A 21397-nucleotide genomic window follows, 5' to 3' on the forward strand; every position below is an offset into this window, starting at 1 on the left:
AGAAAGTTGGAGGTGTGTAAGAGGGAAGGAAATTCTGATACAATAAATGGAAAGTAATCTGTGCATATGTATGTTTGTGTTTGTGTGTGTGTGTACTTTTCTGTAACGAGACAACTAGTAAATAAATCATATCCCAAAGATTTAAGAAATTACCACTGCTATTACATTTAAAATATATATGTACAATATTAATTTATCAGCATAATCATACTATCTCTAACAAGATAATAGAAGTATATTTGAAATGATAATTTATTTTCAATATCATATATTATACTTTTTCATTCTTTGAAGTTTAAATACTCATGTTTTAATTTTGCCCCAGTATTTACTTTCTATAGCACACATAAATTGGCTAATTTAGTATTTCAAAACATTACTGAATGACTCCCAAAATTATTTAGACAAGGTAGGCCTTACCTTTGGATCATTTGTTTTTCTAAATAAGTTGCCTACAAATTTAATCATTATAAGATGATTTAAAATCAGGGGGCATTCAGTTTTTAAAAATTGAAGGATGAGTCATTATATATAAACTGAATAATCATCTCCTGATTTATGTTGGACTTTCATACATATATTGAGTACACCCATATATGAAAATAGAAGATGTTCATTTGATAAAAATAGTGTAAGGACAACCACTTTGTGTTAGAAACTAGTTTTGTCCTAAAAGTCCCCAAGTATTCATTTCTTTGACATTATTACAACATTAGATATAAAACTTTTAAAAGTTTCACTTTGAAACCATTTATTTTATAAAAAATAAAGTCTCTGGGTAGCAAAATTATCTGTCCAGTTAAAGGGTTTGAGAAATCACAGAATTCCTTCCCTTCGTTTTACAATTAAAAAGTGATACAAAGATCTGAATTAAATAATCAGTTCTTTTTCAAAGAAAGCAACAATGTGAGACCTCACCATAAAGGTTATATAATCATTACAGAATCCACAATTAGGCTGTAGCAAGGCAGCCACAATTTCTGATTTTATTTATAAGCTCCATTCTCTGGAGCTTACATTCCATTTACAAAATGGATATTTTTTTGTTCTATAAATATATAGTTTTAAAGGCTTAAGACTAGTACATACTGAGACTTAAAAATGGGTGGGATTTACACCTAATTCTAATTTTTGTATTACAATACTAAGATCTGTTGTCTCCATGATTAAAAGGTGATTTTTAAATTTCTGTTTAGTTTTTCAATATGTTAATAACCTAGGTTATCTTACAGAAAAAATATAGAGGTGAGAAATGAATACTGCCTCTGAATTGTCTGACCTTGAAAAGGTTTGCTACACACTTAATGTCAGGGTAAGTATATAGCTTCAGGTGGCCCTTATTGAAGAATTATCACGTACAATTGAACAGAATTGACTTGCATGTTAGAATCTGTGTTACACTCATCAAGGACTGGTAAATACAGTAGCTTGCATATATAAATTAAAAATACTTCACCTATTTAATGCTAGTTTCTTCTGAGAAGTAGCAAGATATATGGTGGGAAAACACCAGAATTGGAGCCATTAAGTCATGACTTTTGATCACAACTCAGAAGCTTAGAAGCAAGTTGACATAGCTGTTCTGAACCTTAATTTTTCCCATCTGTACAAAAAGTTTCAAACCCAAACTACCTACCTCACAGGAGCAATTTTGAGGAAAGCATTTTGTGAATTTTAAAGTGCTACATATATGTAAAGCTTGTTTTATTATGTAGGGACCCAGTTTCTGCTGGAAGTATTTGATCAGCTACAATAAGGATGAACTTCTGGAATACCTATTTCAGTTGCTCTATTAATATCCCATTGTTTATGATATAAGAACTTGAAAATAAGGATAATTGAGTTATTTTGGTGGAATACAAGATAAGAATACAGGACAATTGATTATCTCTACTATCAAGTTCAGTTATTCATCACTGCTCAGCTGGTTTAGATGTTGGGATTATTTTTAAAAGGCAGGAAAGAGCCTGAATCTTTTTCTTTAGCTACATTCCAATGCCAAATTTAATTCTTGGTTTAGTTGTTGCTTTGTACTTTACATTGAAAAGCATTTTAGAGTTCTCTGAAGTGACCTCAGAAGACATTTAGTCCAATACCTTGATTTTATAGATAAACTAACTTGCATTTTTATAGGTGAGCTAACTCTAAACTGGAAAGGCTTCAGATGACCTAGGTGGTTTGGGAATGATAAACCATACATGCAAAACCAAAGATATTCTTATAGCTCATATTCCAATGGTAGAACCAAAAAATAGAATACACTGGGAGCTTTTAGAAAATTTTAGTTCAGAAAGGGTGGAAGGGAAAAGGCTATGGGAAGGTGGGAGCTGCTCAGGAAAGCTGTCCAGTGGCCTAATTTCTTAATTGTGATAACTAGATAGTCACCTAAAAGCAACAACATCTGCAACTCAAAGAGGGGAGAAAGGATCTTGTCTAATAAGCAAAAATCATAGATTTACAGTTAGAAGAGACCTCAGAGGTCATCTAAATCAACCTCTTTATTTCACAGCTTAGGGAATGAAGGCTCAGGGAGGTCAATGATTTAACCAAAAACACACAGATAGTGAACATCATAGGAAGGATTTGAATCCAGGTCATCTCCAACTCCAGTAACCATTTATTTCCCTTGTACCCATGATAACCAGATTAAACTTCATCTTCACAATTCTCTAGCTATGCTACTCACATGTCCTTTGCCTGTGTTTTGCAGTCTCATCTCATTTGCATGATAATTCAGATTAAAAAGATACAGAATAACCATCCTGAAATTAAAAGCTTCTCTATCTTCCTTTTGCAATGAAGGCAAACCATAACTTCAGGACACTATTTTCTAGTAAACTTCTGAAAATAAGGCTGTGTTTTGCTAACACTTGTGGGCTACAAAATGCTTAGAATTTCTAACAATGTATTCTGTCAATATAAACTCTGGCCCAGCCAGTTCAAAGACTTTGTTTTTAATATAATATAAAACCCCCAACTTTCAAAGAACTAATTCTCCCCTTACCCCCCCTTCATACACACACAAAGAATTCTCTATTCCCAAACTGGCCAGCAGCTTCTCTTAAAATAAAATTTGTAAAGTTATTTCATCCACAAAATTAAAAAAAAAGAGTTTTTGACATTTGAAAACATCAGTCATTCAAAGGATGTCCAGCTACAGTTGTGCTAGAAGACTATAGCAATTCAGCTATTTAGTTCTGTTGTCTCATCAATTTCATCTGGATTTTTGGCCATTTTCTCATATTTCCTCTTGAAAAAACCAAGCTGTAAAAACGAAACAAAACAAAAACAACAATCTGATGTTAACATATTTTTGATATATTTCTGTATCATCACTTTACCACTCAACACCCAAAGTGCAATCAATTCAATTTGACAAGCCTTTATTAAATGCCTAATTTATGCAAGGTACTTTATTCATTACTTATCCCTGAGGATGGTAAGACAAAAAACAACTTGCTGCCTTTAGAGAGCTTAAATTCTACTGAGATGGGACTGGACCTCCTATACTAGTTAGAGAGAGAATATTAACTGCTGTAGGAATCAAAGTTTTGCTGAAGAGATAGTATTTGAGCTGAGTTTAAAAAAAAAAAGGAAGATTCTGAGAGGAAAAGATGAACAGAAAGTGAATGAAAATGCATTTGTTAAGCAAACATTTACTAAGGCACATGATAAACCATGAGAATGCAAATAAAAAAATGAGACAATTTTTGCAGAAAAAACACATTCAAAGAGTGCTGACCAGATAAGGGAGTTCTGATCTGAAATGTCCCTTACCAAAAACAATAGTATTAATGATTGGATTACTGTGCCGTCACCAAGAGGAAGAAGGTGGGGTGGCTATGTGTACATTGGCATGGCAGATAAGCTATGGATGAATAGCTTAGACAACTGGATGGGACATGAAGCGTGATCAGGTCTGAGTCTGTCATGAAATAATGGGCTAGGTGCATCTCTCACTCACTCCTTAAGCTATCCTAATCCTAAAGTGGAAGTCCCAAACTGATTGTATAACTTCCTGTTGAATTAGGGATATAATTTCTAGGGGTCCAGTCTGTGGGTAATATTCCAGGTGGCACAGTATCAAGTCAGATAGAAATAATGGATGTGTATTCTAGCAGTGGGGAACAGAGGCAGGAGGTGGAGATTTGGTAAAAGCAGAACTGTTCAGTTTAGCTGGAATATAGAGTTTGTGAAAGAGACTGGTATGAAGTAGGTGGGAGCCAGATTGTTGAGGGCTTTAACTACCAGGCAAAGGAATTCATACCTTATAAGATCACAGAATCACTTAGAATTAAAAGAGTCTGGCACAGTGACTTTTTGGCACAGTGACTTTAGCGCAGAGCACTGGCCCTGAAGTCAGGAGGACCCAAGTTCAAATCCAGCCTCTGATACTTAATACTTCCTAGCTGTGTGACCCTGGGCAAGTCACTTAACTCCAATTACCTCAGCAAAAAAAAAAAAAAAATTAAAAGAGTCATCTAAACCCAATCCCCTATTTGTATAGATGAAGAAACAACTTGCCCAGGGTCACACAAATGGTGAGTAAAAAAGATTGGAGTTAAAACTTAAGTTCTCTAACCTCAAATCTTATATAATTCTTTCCCTCATATAACTTTATCTGATAGTTGCTACAGGTTTTTTTGAGGATGGGAGTGACACAGACATGAATTAGGAAGTAATTTTGACTATGCAAAGGCTATATTTGAGAGAGAAAAAACAGAATCAGCTTAGAAGCTCTTATATAGAAATTCCCAAAAGTCTTAGTGCAGTTTTCATCAGTAAAAGTATTAGTCCAATAAAAGGCAATGAAGATCTAAATTAAATGTGTGAAGGGGGCAGACAAAGTGAACTGCTGTAGAGGCAGAATCAATAAGATTTGGCATTTGATTAGGTCATTAGGGTGAAGGATAGGGAAAAGTCAGGAACTGGCTCAAAAAGGAAAAACTTGGACTATGGGAAGGATTGTAGATTTTCTAACAGAAAATATGATGTTTAGGGAAAGGGTTTGTTTTCAAAAGTAATGTTGATATTCATTTAAACTCAAATTTACTTTTCTATATTAGGGTTTTTTATATATTAATTTGCACATAGGTTAGCAAATTTATAAATGCATCAGTTTGGATATTTAGGTCATAAATGTGTCTTATATGGTGTGAAAGTTGCTTAAACAGTTAAGATTCTTTTTGTTTATATGTTGAATTCTTTTTCAAGAACATCTCATTTTCTGTTTAGAAAATCTACAATCCTTCCCATAGTCCAAATTTTTCCTTTTTGAGCCAGTTCCTGACATTTTCCTCCTTTTCATCCTAGTTATTTAATCAGTCATCAAATTTTATTGATTCTGCCTCTATAACAATTCTCTTTTCTGCTTCCTTCTCTTCCTGCACACATTTAATATAATTTTATATAGCTGAAAGATAATTAATTTAATAAATGAAACATATTATTCCAAACTCCACAAAAACTTTTATTTTAGTTTAAAACTTTTAATCACTAAATTTAAATGTTATTAATCATTTTTAAATCAATATCTTTGGGATTAATGAGTTTTCTTTTTATTAAATAAATTCTATTTCAATTATAATGCTGAATTTGATTAGGAAGCAGCTGCTAATTTGCAGATAAGCTACTCTTTTTTGCAATTAAGTTCATTTCTTCACATTTGCCTTTATACATAGAATTACAGTTGGAGGGGGTTTTAGAAATCATCTATTTCAGCACTCTCTTTTTTCACAAGAAGAAAAATTAGTTTGAAGAAGTGAAGTGAATTTGTCCAAGAGAGTTTTGGCCTTGTACCTAAAGACAATTTCAGCAGAGTTCTGTATCCCAATGACTAATTATTTATTAGAAGATGGAAAAAAAAAACATAAAGATAAATATAAGACCCTTGAGAACTATGAGGGATAGATAAAAAGATCAATATCAAATTAAGTTTTAAAAAGACACGAAAATGTGTGTGTGTGTGTGTGTGTGTGTGTGTGTGTGTGTGTGTGTGTGTGTGAAGTTCTAGACATTCATTTGAGAAACAGAGCAAGGCAATGGAAAGAATACTATACTTAAATCATGTCATGAGTTCAAATCCCTTCTCTGCTACTTACTACTTTCATGATCTTAGCCAGATCACTTAACTTCAATGAGTGGGTCTCAGTTTGCTAATCAAGATAATCAAGAAATGATGACCTTCAATTTCTATTCTTACTCTCCAGCAATAGTGTCTGTCTGTCTGTCTGTCTGTCTGTCTGTCTGTCTGTCTCTCTCTCTCTCTCTCTCTCTCTCTTTCCCTCTCCCCCTTTAATTTGGGTTTAGCTTAAGAAAACAAAACAAAAATCCCTGAGAGAAGAAAAAAAAATCACTAAATTCTAGACTCCAAAGAATGGTGATTTTAGATCAAGATACATCTCTCAGGAGGTAGTAAGTCTTCAGATTACAAATGTCTTTCATAGATGATATATTTGTACAAATTTTACATGTATTTTAAGTACTGGATGCTAATCAATCCTTGTACCTGGTCTAACAGAGGGAACAAGAAGGGAAGTACTATACAACTATTTGAAAGGAGAATGAAAATGAAGACAGTAAGATTTACATTATCAATACCTATGACAAATAGCTTGTATTGCTCAACTGTACACACACACACACACACACACACACACACACACACACACACACACACCCTTAGCCATTTATTGTTTACCTTCCACAAAATAATAGTTAGGGCTAATAGCAAGAGGAGGCCAGCAATTATACTTCCAATGATAACTCCTACTGGTACTTCAGCTTTCTCATCAGGCTTCATTATTGTAACTGGAATCTGAAAGTATATATTAAAATTAGAATCATATAATATCAAACATTTTCTGAATGATGTAATGGAGATAATATAACCTAATGCTTTACAAGTGATACTGAGGCCTAGAGAGATTAATAAAAGATTTGTTCCAACAGTAATGTAGTAGCTTAGCTCCTTCAAAATATAATTTTAAAGAGTATCTCTTTACAAATTCCATGATGTGACACACAGATGGCCTGGGTTGTTAAAGGGTGTGAGTCAGAGCACAAGCTTTGGCAGGTTTAACATCAAGCTGGAAAGGCTTTAAGCATAAATTCAATAATAGATTAAGTATTTGACTCTCATCAAAATGCCAGGCAGGCTTACTTCAGAATATTCTTAATTAGAAGATGATGTATACTTTTGGCTAAAGTAAATGTGAGAAATTATTTCTCTCTCATATTTAATAACCAGGTTTTTCACGTTTTCTGCTTTTGTATCCAGAAACCAAACAGTGTGGGAAATCTCTCTTAAAGATTTACCTAAGCCAAAATCTAACACTATGACAAATTCTAAATTGTGCCTAACACGTAGATGTGTTTGCTCAGACAGATCTGGGAAAATGTTGATTTTTCCCTTTCTTTTAAGATAGGTGATATGGAAATTGATTTTCTTTTGACCAAGATTTGAATGACCTAAGTGATATACCCCAAACCCCTTATTTTAATATAGCCCACTTCCCACTGTGTTAATCAATCAGAGGTGATTGGCACACTTCAGGAACACTGAACTCTTCAAAGGGCATATAAATCGTAAGTCCACTGCCATTAAAGATTTTTGATATGAGAAATGGTCAAATGAGCATTCTCTTATTATGATGTTGGTATTAGTAAGAGAATAATTATATTATCCAGAAATTACTTACAGAGGATCTACTGCTATCTGCCTATGTGAAAGGAGTACCTATACTGATGAAATTATAAGTACTTGGTATATAAATTTGTTTTAAGTAATGCTAAGGACACTAATTTTTTCTTGTTTTTTTTTCTTTTCTCAAACTTTGATTCCTCTAATATCTATATGGATAGAAGAAACATAGCAAATAATTAAAAATGCACTGCCTCAAAACTTAAATAAGTTGATTATTTATATGATACAAACAGAAAGTTTTGAAATCCATGTCCATCACTGTAGAAGGAGCATTAAGAAACTCATATTAGTTTTTTGTTTAAAAAAATACAGGTACACACACTACTTGTTTGCAAGCCTCTTAGGGATAAAAAATCATATTTATCATTGTGTCTTGTTCCAATTCTTAAACAGGATGCTGCAAATGTTTGGGACTTCTTATATATGCTGAATGAACAAATAAATGAATAGGGATGTAGAGTGAGAAAAACAAAGCAAATGAAGTTTTAAAAGCTCTTCTATTTAGAGGACAATTGTGGTTAAAAAACAAACAAACCTGACTTTTCAAAATATGTACTATTCTCAACTTTCTAATTCAAGACCACTTTTTAGGATTTGGAAATTTTCATGTATTTGCATGGGACCATGGAACACTGCATAGCTCAATACTCATACTGGTGCCCCTTCTTTAGATGAACTTGACCCAATGTAAGGTGTGGCATTTTGCTAAAGCAATCTTTGAGAGATGTCATTGAATGACTACTCTAATGATTTTAACAAGGAAAGTTTTGTATTTTGTTCTCTAACTCATTTTATAAAAAATTATGAAATTAATTCTTACCCTCTCTTTTACAGAATACAGTCAAAAGGAGTATAAAAGACAGGGGCATTATTGATATACATACAATTGACTAACACTGTTAACAGAAAACAGCTTTTTGTGGTTTTGTGTGTAGGCTAGGTTTCTTGTTAAAAGGTTTTATGGTTTAATTTCTTCAGAAAACAAAAATTGAGCCTTTAATGTACCACCTGAAAAGCTGCTAAATAAAAATGAGTTTGGACTGGATGGTCAATAAGCTTCTTTCCACTCTAAATCTTTAATTCTATGAATCCTTTCCTTTCCTCAATATCTTCTCAGAAGGATACCTGGACAAGGTATGGGAGGCAAGGGAAAGAATGGAGATCAAGGGCTATATTTCTCAGGTAGGAAGGAAAGAGAAAATGTATAATGTTGCTGAGTAATTGTGAGTAGAGACGATTTATTTTATTTAGTAGATTTAAAAATATTTGTTTTAAAAAAAAGACTCATTCATCTTCAATCTCTTTTCCATTGACTTCTTTCCATTTGCCTACCAACATGTTCAGGTTACTTCATGTCTAAGAAAACCTTGCTCTTGTATTTTTATTTTATTCAGCTACCATTTCATCTCTTCATTTCTTGCCCACTTCCATGGTCAAACTTCTTGAAAAAGTTTCTTATATTTCATTTCTACATTCCCTCATGCTCACTCTTTCCTCAAACCCTTGCAAATACCTTCCAAACTGGTTTCCATTTCTAGAATTCTCCTGAAACTGTATCTCAAAATGTCTGCCTAATTATCAATTCCAATGGCTATTTTCCCCTATTCTCATCCTCTATGACTTCTACAATATTTCCTCAAGGCTACTTTGAATACTTCTTCCCTTGGTTTGTATAACATTTTGATCTGTAACTGTAATGATTCTTAATTTCTACCAGCATTGTAACAAAGTAATGATTCTCCTATTTCTTCTCCTTCTCCTTCACTAGCTTTTAAGCACTTAAGTGTTCCTCAAAGTTCAAGACAACTCAATTCAACATTTATTAATCCTCACTATGCTTAAGACACAAAGGGCAAACAGCCAAAAATTTAAACAGTTCTAACTGTGAAGGACTTTATATTCTAACAGAGGGGATAAGGGGGAACAAATAATACATGCATAGATCAGTAAGTGCAAGGTCATTTGAGGAAAAAGAAATCATAAGAATCATACATTTAGACTAAGTAGGGATCTTAGAAGGCCACCAAACCCCCTTAACTTAGAAGTAAGGAATCAGAATCTCAAAGGTTCACACAGTAAATTAAGCAGCAAAGTCAGGTTTTGAATAAACTTGGGGAACAGAGAATGCTCCAAGGAGAAGGTGAGGCTTGAGGGAAACCTGGCAGAAACTTGGGGCTGCTAACACGTGAGGAAGGAGGGCATTCTATTCATAGGGAAGTTTGTGCAACTGCATGGGAACTGTAGACAGAATGTCAGAAACACCAGCTCCAATAAAGCTTCTGCTACAGTGAATATACGATTTGTTACTATCTCCTTGGACAAATTTTGGATACTTGGACTCTGACAGTTTGCTTTTCATTCCATAAAGAAGTTATTATTTGTTCTCAGTTCTCAAAGAGGACCATGACATCAGGGAAGGGGTGCCACAACATGCAAGTGAATTGGATTGAAGTGAGGGAGAGCTGTGCAAGGTCACCTGCTGCACTTTCCCACCCAGAGCCACCTGGCTCCAGTTGCCAGATATAGATCAAGACAACTATAAATGGCCTTAAATGAAATGGAAGACCTCAGCCTTTTTAAGCTAAGGTTTGAGTTTGACTGAGGCTGCAGCCATTCAGTGATTAAGCTAAGGTAGCAATTGAAGCAAAAAATCTTCTCTTCAGCCTAGTCTCAAAGAATCTAAACTAATTTCCTAACTAATATCCTTCTTTCCTTTCTTTTTTCCTTCTTTCTTTTCACAAATAGTAGTTTAATGCTATTCTGAAAATAAGAGCAATGATTTGAAAGAAACTGTGGAAAGACAGAGAGGAAGGCTAAAGTCAACTTTTTTTTCTGGAAACACCTGTTTTAATCTTTCATTTTATTCATCAGAGAATTTTTGAAAAGAAATTTTAATTGATAGCCTCAGTGAACTGAATGGTAATCAGATATGAGAAGATTATAATTGAAATAATAAAGTTGTTGAAGTGATGATTCTTAATGTGATCATTCTCAGAGCCAAACCATTGTAAAAATTGTTTATCTAAATTATAATTTGTTATATCATCAATAAATTGTATATCTAATAACTTTGCTGTTTAAGCCTGGGGGTTAGGGGTTTTGATATATTGAAAGAGGCCACAGTATCATAAATCTAGAGCTGAATGGGGTCCTCAGAATCATCTAGTTCAACTTCCATATTTTATAGATGAGAAAACCGAGATCCAAGGAATTTTAGTGCCATGCCCCAAAACCATATATTTATGTGGATAGAATTTTCTTCAAATTATTAATAAACTATTATGATGATTTAGAATATATTAATTGAGAGTGGCTGCATGCAGTTTTAGTCATTAGCAAAAATATATTCCCCCAGATTACCTTAGAGTTTATGATGATGAGAAGGTATATAGTGATGAGTTAAGTAAAAGGCTGATGTGTGACTTCCCCATGCAGTCTATAAGTGGGTTTAATTGACCCTAAAACTCTGCTACCATAACCCTGCTATATTGGGGAACAATAAGAAGCCTTGTTTATACAGAAAAAATTTTTATAAAGGATTATAATAATATAAAATGAGACAGCTGAGGTAAGTAGGACTGATCCTTCAGAATTGCACAGATTTGATCATGTAATTTCTCTACTTAAAAATGTTAAATAAATTACAATTTAACTTTTGAGAAATATTTGTCTAAATCCTTTGATTCTGTATCCATTGGGGAATGACTCAGTTTCCTATATTGATATTAACTTCTTATTTTTCTATTGTATATCATAATCTTATCAGAAATATTTGATGCAAAGATTTTTTTAAATATTTGGCAGTTTGGCTTCCTTTCCCAACTTCATAATAGCTTTTCAATTTTATGTAATCAAAATGATCTATTTTATCTTTTGTGATTAGTTTTGTTCCTTGTTTGGTTAAGAACATGCCACTAGCCACAGCCACTGAAAAAATAGGTCTCATTCTCTAAAATTTTTTTGTTTATGGTATGATTTTTTACATTGAAGTCATGTATCCATTTTCAGCCTATTGTGGTATGAAACAATATGTTGGTCTAACCCTAATTTCTTCTAAGCAGCTCAGTAGTTTGCCTAGATGTTCTGGTTCCTAGGCAACACTGCTCACAGTCATTGGCTCTTATCTGCCTACAACTATCTTCTCATTCTCTTCTACTTTAGACCACTGTCACATCATTGTTCTTTTATTGCAATGGAGATGTTAAAGTTATTTTACTTAGTTTGAATGAGATGCCCTGCTGGATATTATCTGTTACAACTCTTACTAGAACTTAGATAATCTTCATCGTACAGTATGGGAGAGTAGGAACTTTTAAACCTCTTAAATATACTGGGCAGAATAAGAGTGCATCAATCAACTGAAGTTACTAAAAACAATCTGATTCATCAAATTATTGAACCTCTTGCCTCTCCTTGAATGATGCATGTTCCTCGTTTTGATTTCTCTTTTTTCACAAAATGTCTTGGTAAGAAATCGATAAAAGAATCCTAAGTAACTGCAACAGACACTAGTATTCAAAGCCTTCTGTTATTTGTTAGGTCTCTCCCCTGCAATCTTTCTAGTCTTTTAGCATATAGATCTTCTGGAATATTTACCATTCTACTTATATTTCAGATTTTCTATCCGCATGTCTTTGCTCGAGCTTTTCCCTCTGCCTGGAGTACTTCCCACTCACTTTCTCTAATACATACATACATGTATGTATATATGTATGGATGCATGTATGTATATGTATATATGCACATATATTTTTAATCTCTCTATATCCATACTTATTTTTAAATTTACATTTTAAATCTAAATTTAGCATACACCATACAAGTGAGCATTTCCATATAGAAACTAGGAAAGAAAGATATGATAAATGAAACCACAAATCTCTGTTATGCATGGATTGCTTCTATTTTTAAGTACAATAAATCCAGCATTTAAGTTTCAAAGTTCTCTTTCTTGTCTGTGTTTCTTTCTGGCCTTCCTTTGGTGTATTGGGGCAGCTAGGTGGTGCAATGGATAGAGCATCAGCCTTGAATTCAGGAGGACTCGAGTTCAAATCTGGTCTCAGACACTTAACACTTCCTAACTGTGTGACCCTGGGCAAGTCACTTAACCCCAGCTTCAGAAAAAGAAAGAAAAATGTATCAAAGACATTTTCTTTTTCTTTGCTTGGCTATTCTATCCCTTACCTTCCTGCTCCCTCCCATTGCCAGTTCCAAATTAAACAAAAAAGGGGAGAAAGAAAAAAAAAATAAACCTGTAACAAATATTACATGGAGTCAGGAAGACTTGAGATTAAATCAGCCTCAAATACTTTCTGGCTATGTGACTTTGAGTTAGTGAGTTAACCTTGTTTGCCTCAGTTTTCTTAGTTGTAAAAATGATGAAATAGCAAACCACTCTATTTTTTTTCATTATTTCTTCTTCAATTTATAAAAGAAAGAACCAAGACATTGTGATACCAAGCATAGGAATTATACAGCAAGGAGGACTGATGATTAATAACCAGGAAGTTGAAGAGAAGGAAAAAAGAAAGGCAGCATTGAAGCCAGCCTGAAGTCAGAGAGGGCAGTCACCTCACATAGGGACAACTTTCAGAGAGGGCTTCTCTTTATCCTACTGACTGCCAGGAAGAGGGGGAAGCAGCAGGAGCCAGCTCTGGCATAATCTGCAAAGTTTAGGTTCCAGGTTTTAGCTTCAGCATTGAAGGGAGAAGAAGGAAAAGGTTCCTAGGTCAAGAGGCCAAGGAAAGAGTGGGCAGGGACTGACAGAAGAGGCTGTGTTCAAGACTGTGGCTAGGGTGAGGGGGATAGAGAATGCCATGTAAAGAAGCTCTGTTTGGGGGAAGGCAATTTGAGAGGAAATTGGGAATGGCTCCTAGCAGACACAAATGGAACAGCCCAGTGGAAAGAGTGATTTAAGACATGGGAAACAAAAGAAAGACAATTCTGGTCCCCTTGGGAGGAACCTAGATGAGCTCACCCTGTCCATGATAGGTGGGCTATTCCCTTGTCTGAGCTCAATGGTATGGTTCCTTTGCCATGACCTCTTCACAACAGTGCTGGCTCATAGTTTGAACCTCAAATATTCCATATATAACAAAGTTCTGGGCCTGGAGTCAAGAAGACTCACCTTCCTGAGTTCAAATTGGCTTCAGCTACTTGTGTGATCTTGAACAAGTTACTTAATCTAGTTTGCCTCAGTTTGCTTAGTTGTAAAATGAGGAAATAGCAAGCCACTCCAGTATCTTTGCCAGACTGAATAACAACAATATATTCTTTTTAAAATGAGTCCTTAAGCTTTTTAGTGTCATGGATCCCCTTTGCAATCTAGTAAATGTCTAGAGATTCCTTCTCAGAATCATGTTTTAAATGCAAAAAGTAAAATGGATAGAATTACAAAGAAAACCAATTCTACTTAAATATAGTCATTAAAATTTAAAAACCCCTGCTTTAAAGTTTAACTCAAATGCTGCCTTCTCCATCAAGCTTTTCTTGATGATGGAAACAGGTAATGAACTTCTTCCCTAAGATCTAGTTAACAATGTGTTCACTTTTCTTATTGTTTTATTAGAAACTATTGATAATGATTTATATATATATATATATATATATATATATATATAATATTAAGTAACTACCATGTACCCATGTACTTTTCACTGTGCAAAATGCTGAGAATACAAAAAGAGGCAAAAAAGGCAGTCCCTGGTCTAAAAGGGGAAACATAAGGCAAACAAATATGTACAAACAACCTTTATAGAAGATAAATGAATAACTAACAGAACAGGCACTAGAATCAAGAGAGGCTAGTAAAAGCTTCATCTAGAAGGTAGAGTTTTAGTTGGGACTTGAAAGAAGCCAAGTAAGCTGGAACATTCCAGCCATGGGGAACAGTCAAAGAAAATGACCAGAGTGAGAGATGGAGCATCTTCTTTGTGGATCAGCCAGGGAGCCAGTCACTGGATTAAAAAGCTTGTCTCAGAGAGTAAGATGTAAGACAACTGGAAAATACATGTGTATAGGTATATTATGAAGGACACTCAATGCCAGAATTCATTATAGTTTTCCATTTTTATTTTCAATTAAGTAAAATGTATTTATTTACCAACCCTTTTCTCTTGCCTTCTAAAACAACCAAGGGATTGGCAGATTGACTTACCATTTCTAATGTATGAGTCAACTCTCTGGTTTCTCTACCTCCAGTTTTATTCTGGAGTGGTGGTGCATTAAAAAGAACATTGGGACTGGGAATCAGGAAGATTTGATTTCAAGACCAGCTTTAGATACTAGAAGTGTGACCCTGAGAAAATCATTTAATCACCACCTGATTCAGTTTCCTCAATTGTAAACTGAGGATAATAATGATACCTATTTCACAGGATTGTTGTGAAGAGCAAATAAGGTAATTTCTATCAAATATTTAGCACAGGACCTAGAACACTGTAGGCATTTCATAAATGTTTGCTTCCTTCTTCCCTTCCCTACATACTATCTCTGGGATAATACTGTCAGCAGTACTAAAGAGGGAAAAATAAGATTGTATCAGGAAGCCTTTAAGTCCTTTGCAACTCTTAGATTCCATGATATCCTCCGGATATAATTCTTCCCTTCTCCTTCATCACTTCATCTTCAATAGACTCCATATAAAGAATCATATCTTATCTCCTTGGCCTATCATTCAAGATGCTCCTTATTGTGGTTCCACACCACTTTTATAGACTCATTTCTCCCATACAATTAGGACAAATTAACTTTCAGCCCACACTTATTTTTAATATATAGAGAATGCTATATATTTGCTTACGATATTTCCTCAAACATCATATTCCCTTAGGAGGATCTATGTCTTCTTCATTGTTGTATGCACCATAATACAGTACCTAGAACAAGTAAGTTGCTATAAGTGTTGAATCCAAATTTTCCTACAAATCATCCTTTTAAAAATCTGTAACAAATCACTTTTTTTAGGCCAAGTCCATAAATACTTAATAGAATGCCACATTCACATATTTTCTTGGCTATATTTCTGATTTTCCAAGTCTCAGGCCCTGAAGGGTAGGAGCTAGTACTTCTATGAGGATGCTAAGCCAGAAGCAGATGGAGTCCCTCCATTTAAGCCTACACAAAGAACCACTTTTCCCTTTTAGGCAAAGAAATGGTAATATTGCTACACATTCTATTTTAGGTCATTTCCAGTATCTTGGAATCTGTGGGTGCCTTGGATTTTCCACCAATTCTGAATAAACCCCAAGGCAGCTAACTGACATAATTTTGGTTAAGCTGACCTCTGAGTGACCATGTGCATTGTTATTTCCTAGACACTGCATAAAAGACTCAAAAGAAAACTGCATAATGCATAGTGTTAGCAAATCAGCTTGATAGAAAAAATTTTTAAAAATATGCTACATTTTATTCTATTTAGTTTCAGCATGTGGACATGATAAATTATTCCAGTTTTTGACAAGACATGCCTTTATGACAATTAACAAGATATCTCTATTAAAGAAACTTTTCTCAAAAGTATTATTTTTTCCTTGAATTAAAAAACCCTATAAGTGGACTTTCAAATCACATTATCACTGTTCTCTTTAAAACAAATCCTACCTATAATAAATTATTTCTAAATGCTTCAACTTCTAAGAGTACTTAAAATACTTCTTTACAGCAGAGTTTCTTAAACTTTTTCTATTCACAAATCCTTTTTGCCTAAGAAAGTTTCATACCACCCTGGTTAAAATAGTATATAAAATAGTATATAAAAAGTATACAAACCAAACATTTTCTAATAATAAATCATAATTTCACAATTCCCACATTAAGCTATGAGATTCATATGGGGCCATGAATCACATTTTAAAAAGCTAAGCTTCTTAATCAAAGCATATTGATTCTTTAATGACAAAAATTAAACTAAGTATGGCCTACGATCTAATATTTTTTGTGTGACAATACAGTGAAAAGGTTACAAGAGAAAAGATTAGAAATGAAAATGATACAAGATGGGATGAGGACTGTAGACAGTCTGAGTATTTGTTTTTATTACCCTCCACTCTTTCCTCTGTTGTTACAAAAATATGTTTTCCATATATTTGACCAATATGTAGAAAAAAAGAGATAACCATATTGTATATGATATTGTGTTTCATCACTTAATCAGTAATTATACTGACAATTACCAAAACAATAAATAACAATACATTGTGTAAATAATAATGCTGTACTTCACAATTATAAAGTTTCTTTAAAGCACACCAATATTTTCTATAGAATAAATCCATATTTCCTTTTAAATACTGGAAAGGAATTCATCAAAATTCAAAAATTCATTAAAATAACATCTGTTTTAGTTGAAGATTTAATGCACTCACCATAATAGTGTTTTCTTCAATTACATATATTTGTGGGTCAACTGTGTCCACTTTTGCAGTTGCTACCAGCTGAATTGTCTGGAAAGATGACTGTAATATAAATACAAATTCTAATAAATAACAACAATAACTTACATTTATTATTAATACCGTATAAGTTCATGCAGATGCATGATCTCATTTATCCTTCACAACAATAATGTATTTTTGTCCTCATTTCATAGATACAATTACTAATATTCAGGTGAGATATCTTAACCAAAATTACACATCAATTATTATCATCCAGAGAAATTAGCATCAACATGTTCTTTTTGGGGGGAATTTTTAGAAACAAAAACTGATTACAAAATTTCATTATATTTTTGGTATTTAAGATGGTCCATAAAATTAGAATAATTAAAAACCAAATTTTTCATCTGATAGAAAGTAGTCTTTTATCAAAGCTTCATTCTAATGCCTCATCATGATATAAAAGGGACATTGGGTTCTTGTGACTCTATATCCAAGATGCATAAGATCTAGCAGCATTACACCAAGCTGGCAAGCCTACTGTCCAAGGACAACCCAGCTGAGTTTGCAGAGGTCTAGAAGAAATCAGGAGATCCATCTACTACTACCCACTCTACTACAAAACAAATAGTAGCAGTGACTAAGCAATTCATGTTACTTTCCTTGGTCTCAGTTCCCCTCTTTGTAAATAAATGATGATCATTATGATTCTTTTGAGTTATAATGTTCCGTGGATGCTGAGGATGAGACATTGAGAAATGATTTTGTATTTGTACAAATTTTTTTGTGTTACATTAACTCATCAAATAATCTACTTACATGAAATAAAGTTTTGCTCATGTTAGTGAAAGGATTTGAAACCCATGAAATCAGGGGTCTTTGAAGTTTTGAAAAAAAGAAAGCAAACAAAAAAAAACCTCATAAAACAATTAAAAATAACTTTCATTTGTTTCTGAATTGCTTATACAATCTCCCAAAGTCTTGTAACTGGAAAGGAACTCAAAAGCAAAATATTATGAACTACACCTGAATAAAAATCTGTTTTGCCCCTGAAAAATGGGGGGATAGCCTTTCCTTAAATACCATTAATGAGAACATATACCTTCAGACATCCTCCTTTGGGACTTCTTTTTCTAACTCTTCATGAATTAGGTTCTTTAGCTCACCTTGTTTGTTGGCTATAGCCTGTCCATTTGTGTATAAAAATATAGATTCCGGACTCTATTACTGGCTCTAGTCTCAAGTTTTATTTCTTGTGATTTTCTGAGTATCTCTACTGGTATTCTATGATTATAGCTCTTATTTTTGCTATCGGGACAATTTGCTCATTTCTTCCTTTTTCATTTAAAACCCTTTTATTCAAGACTTTCTCAATTAAAAACCTTTTAGAATATAAGCTTCTCAAGGGTAGAGACTACATTGTTATTTTGTCTTTGTATTTTCATTGTCTAGGATAGTTTTTTCATGTTTTAGGTATACAATAAATGGTTATTTGAATTAGAAATAATATTTGAAATACTCTAGACAAACACATTCATACATGTTAGATGTACTTCATCTCTAGTGAAGAGCCCAGAAGAGCCTATTTTTCCTATTTTGTGTTTATGGTTTCAGAAATCCAAACTAGTTCCTCGCTTCCTCCCACCAAATAATTAGCTTGATAAAAAGTTGTTTATTTCCCTAATCTCTTTTTCTTTTTCTGAAGTCCTAGCCTTTGGCTGTCAGCAAAAATGAAAACATCATTTGTGCCCCCCAAATCATTACATTTTTGCGTATGATTTCACAATTCTTTCTAAATTACTTCTGATTATTATTTATGATCAAGGGAATCAACAGAATTTTGAGGTATCATTTTTCAAAATTTTTAGCAAATTTTGTTTGTGATGCCTAAGTACATTCCCCAGTAAAACAGAACTTTCTTATTAATGTCAGATTTAAAAACAAATTAAAGGGAAATTGGGCAAGTCATTAATAGAAGTGATAATCTACATGTCATTCCTCATCCTAATAATCTTAGTTTTTCAAAGAACTCATATCACAAACCTCTTGGTTCTAACATGGTTTGAGGTAGTCATGGTAGAGTATTCAGGAAAATAAAGGATACAATTTTATTTTTTATAATACACTCTTATAATACATTTTTTTTCCTTCTGAAACTGGGGTTAAGCGACTTGTCCAGGGTCACTAGGAAGTGTTAAGTGTCTGAGACCACATTTGAACTCGGGTCCTCCTGAATTCAGGGCTGGCACTCTATCCACTGCGCCACCTAGATGCCCCTATAATACATTCTTTTTTTTTTTTTAGAATTTTTTTCCACGCTATATATGCATGAGTAATTTTTAAAAATAATATTATCCCTTGTATTCATTTTTCCAAACTATCCCCCCTCCCTCCATTCCCTCCCCCCGATGACAGGCAATCCCATATATTTTACATGTGTTACAATAAAACCTGGATACAATATATATGTGTAAATACCATTTTCTTGTTGCACATTAAATATTAGATTCTGAAGGTATAAGTAACCTGGGTAGATAGTAGTGCTAACAATTTACATTCACTTCCCAGTGTTCCTTTTCTGGGTGTAGTTATTTCTGTCCATCATTGATCAACTGGAAGTGGGTTGGATCTTCTTTATGTTGAAGATATCCACTTCCATCAGAATATATCTTCATATAGCATTGAAGTGTATAGTGATCTTCTGGTTCTATTCATTTCCCTATAATACATTCTTAACAAACTCCTCTTCTAAAAGAAATTTTAGAAAGAAAGAGGGAAGACTTTTGAAGGAGGAAAATCCTTTGCAAATGAAGCACCTTATGCATATATTGGAGCATTTTGGTTATTCTCTTTAATGCTTTATTGAATCTAGCCATGAAAGAATAAATTGCTCATTTGGGGGAGGGGCATTTGCTCTCTTTGGCACTTAGGATCTGCTTTTTTTTCTGGTTACTACGGCATCTAATATACTAAATGAGGTAATCTACTAAACAGTCTCTACTAGCCAGAAACAGTGAATGTACTTCCAAAAAGTGAGTAACTTATTTCCTTCTCACTGGCTGCATCAAGACTATTCTCTAATTAATCTTGGTAACACCGAGATATACTATTGCATCATGTATTAACCCTATGAACTGTACTCTTATTCTTATGGTCATTTATCCAATTAGTGTGAGAAGCATTAAATGATGATAGGGAAGACATCTAAAATTATGTGCAGATATCATTTGCAAAATCAAAGTCAATGCTGTCTTTGCAAGCTTAAAAATGTGAAGATGTCATTCATTTCTTTCTTCTTAACTTACCTGAGAGACTAGCATGTCTATCTCTAGGTCTGGACCTTTTCTCTACAGAACTTTCTCATCAAAACAAGCACCAGATGGTGCTTCATCCACAAGTCATGTCTGATGGTGAATAGGCACTGAGGAGTTACTAAAGAATTTCTTTTCCAACTGGAAAGAAATAGTGGAGGGTAATTTGCTTTATAATAACTGAATGATTATGAAAGCTGTCTATATCATAAAATTCCATCAGAGAAAGATAATAAGAAAAGAGCAAAAAAGTCAACTACTTCTCATACTGGAAGTGGAATCCTTATTTGGTCCTGATTTACCAGGTGCTTTAAGGCTGGCCACTTCCCAGACAAAGTAGCTACAAACAATGATAACAAACCTGTCTGGGCATAGGTTAGACAGGGTATTAGATTTGTCAAGATTACTTCTAGTTCTAATCTCTTTAAATTCCTTTTGGACAATCTCTTTTTGCTAATTATTTTCTGGCAATAAATAAATTACAAAATGAAATAGAAACTAGATATTTTGTTAGTTTCATTCAGACAGTCAGTCAAATCCAGTAATTCTGAGCCCAAATTGCACTTTCTACCACAACTTTCTGGTTTGGTTATCCACATATATTAAATTGGGCAAAACCCTATTCAAACATTTCCTTCCTATTCTGCTATGTGAAGGTCTTTTGACATATAACCCTTATCTTAATCTTTTAACTATAGTGGTATCATCTTCCTCTTCCTCTTTACAAAAATGTGCTAAGAATTAGCCTTTGCTGCATCTTTCCCTTTACTTTTCTTCCATTTCTTCTTCTATATGAACCCAATGAGGCTAAAACCTTTCTTTTTTTGTCCATGTTCTCACATAATGCCATAAGATTATTGATTCTGAGGTGACTTTACTGAAAGGCCAAGCAGCTTTTGTAAACAAACTATTAAGACCCAAGTTTATTATTTCCTATAAATCTTCCTTTTTGATCTTTGCATACCGAAAACTCTGTGTTTATTGATAATTGAGCTCATAAAAGA

General features: G+C 33.7%; 1 protein-coding gene across 1 annotated transcript in view; it reads right to left on the reverse strand.

Moving 5' to 3' along the window:
- Positions 1 to 3059: 3059 nt before the first annotated feature.
- ITGA2 (integrin subunit alpha 2) overlaps positions 3060 to 21397 on the reverse strand; it is a 148418-nt gene continuing 130080 nt past the window's right edge. The window contains exons 28-30 of the mRNA XM_074282541.1: positions 17071 to 17160; positions 6701 to 6817; positions 3060 to 3264 (exon numbers count right to left, since the gene is read on the reverse strand). Of these exons, the coding sequence (XP_074138642.1) occupies positions 3184 to 3264; positions 6701 to 6817; positions 17071 to 17160 (288 nt within the window). The 3' untranslated portion in view covers positions 3060 to 3183. The remainder of the gene's footprint in view (positions 3265 to 6700; positions 6818 to 17070; positions 17161 to 21397) is intronic.

This window comes from Sminthopsis crassicaudata, chromosome 1 (assembly GCF_048593235.1).
Source record: "Sminthopsis crassicaudata isolate SCR6 chromosome 1, ASM4859323v1, whole genome shotgun sequence".
NCBI classification, from domain to species: domain Eukaryota; kingdom Metazoa; phylum Chordata; class Mammalia; order Dasyuromorphia; family Dasyuridae; genus Sminthopsis; species Sminthopsis crassicaudata.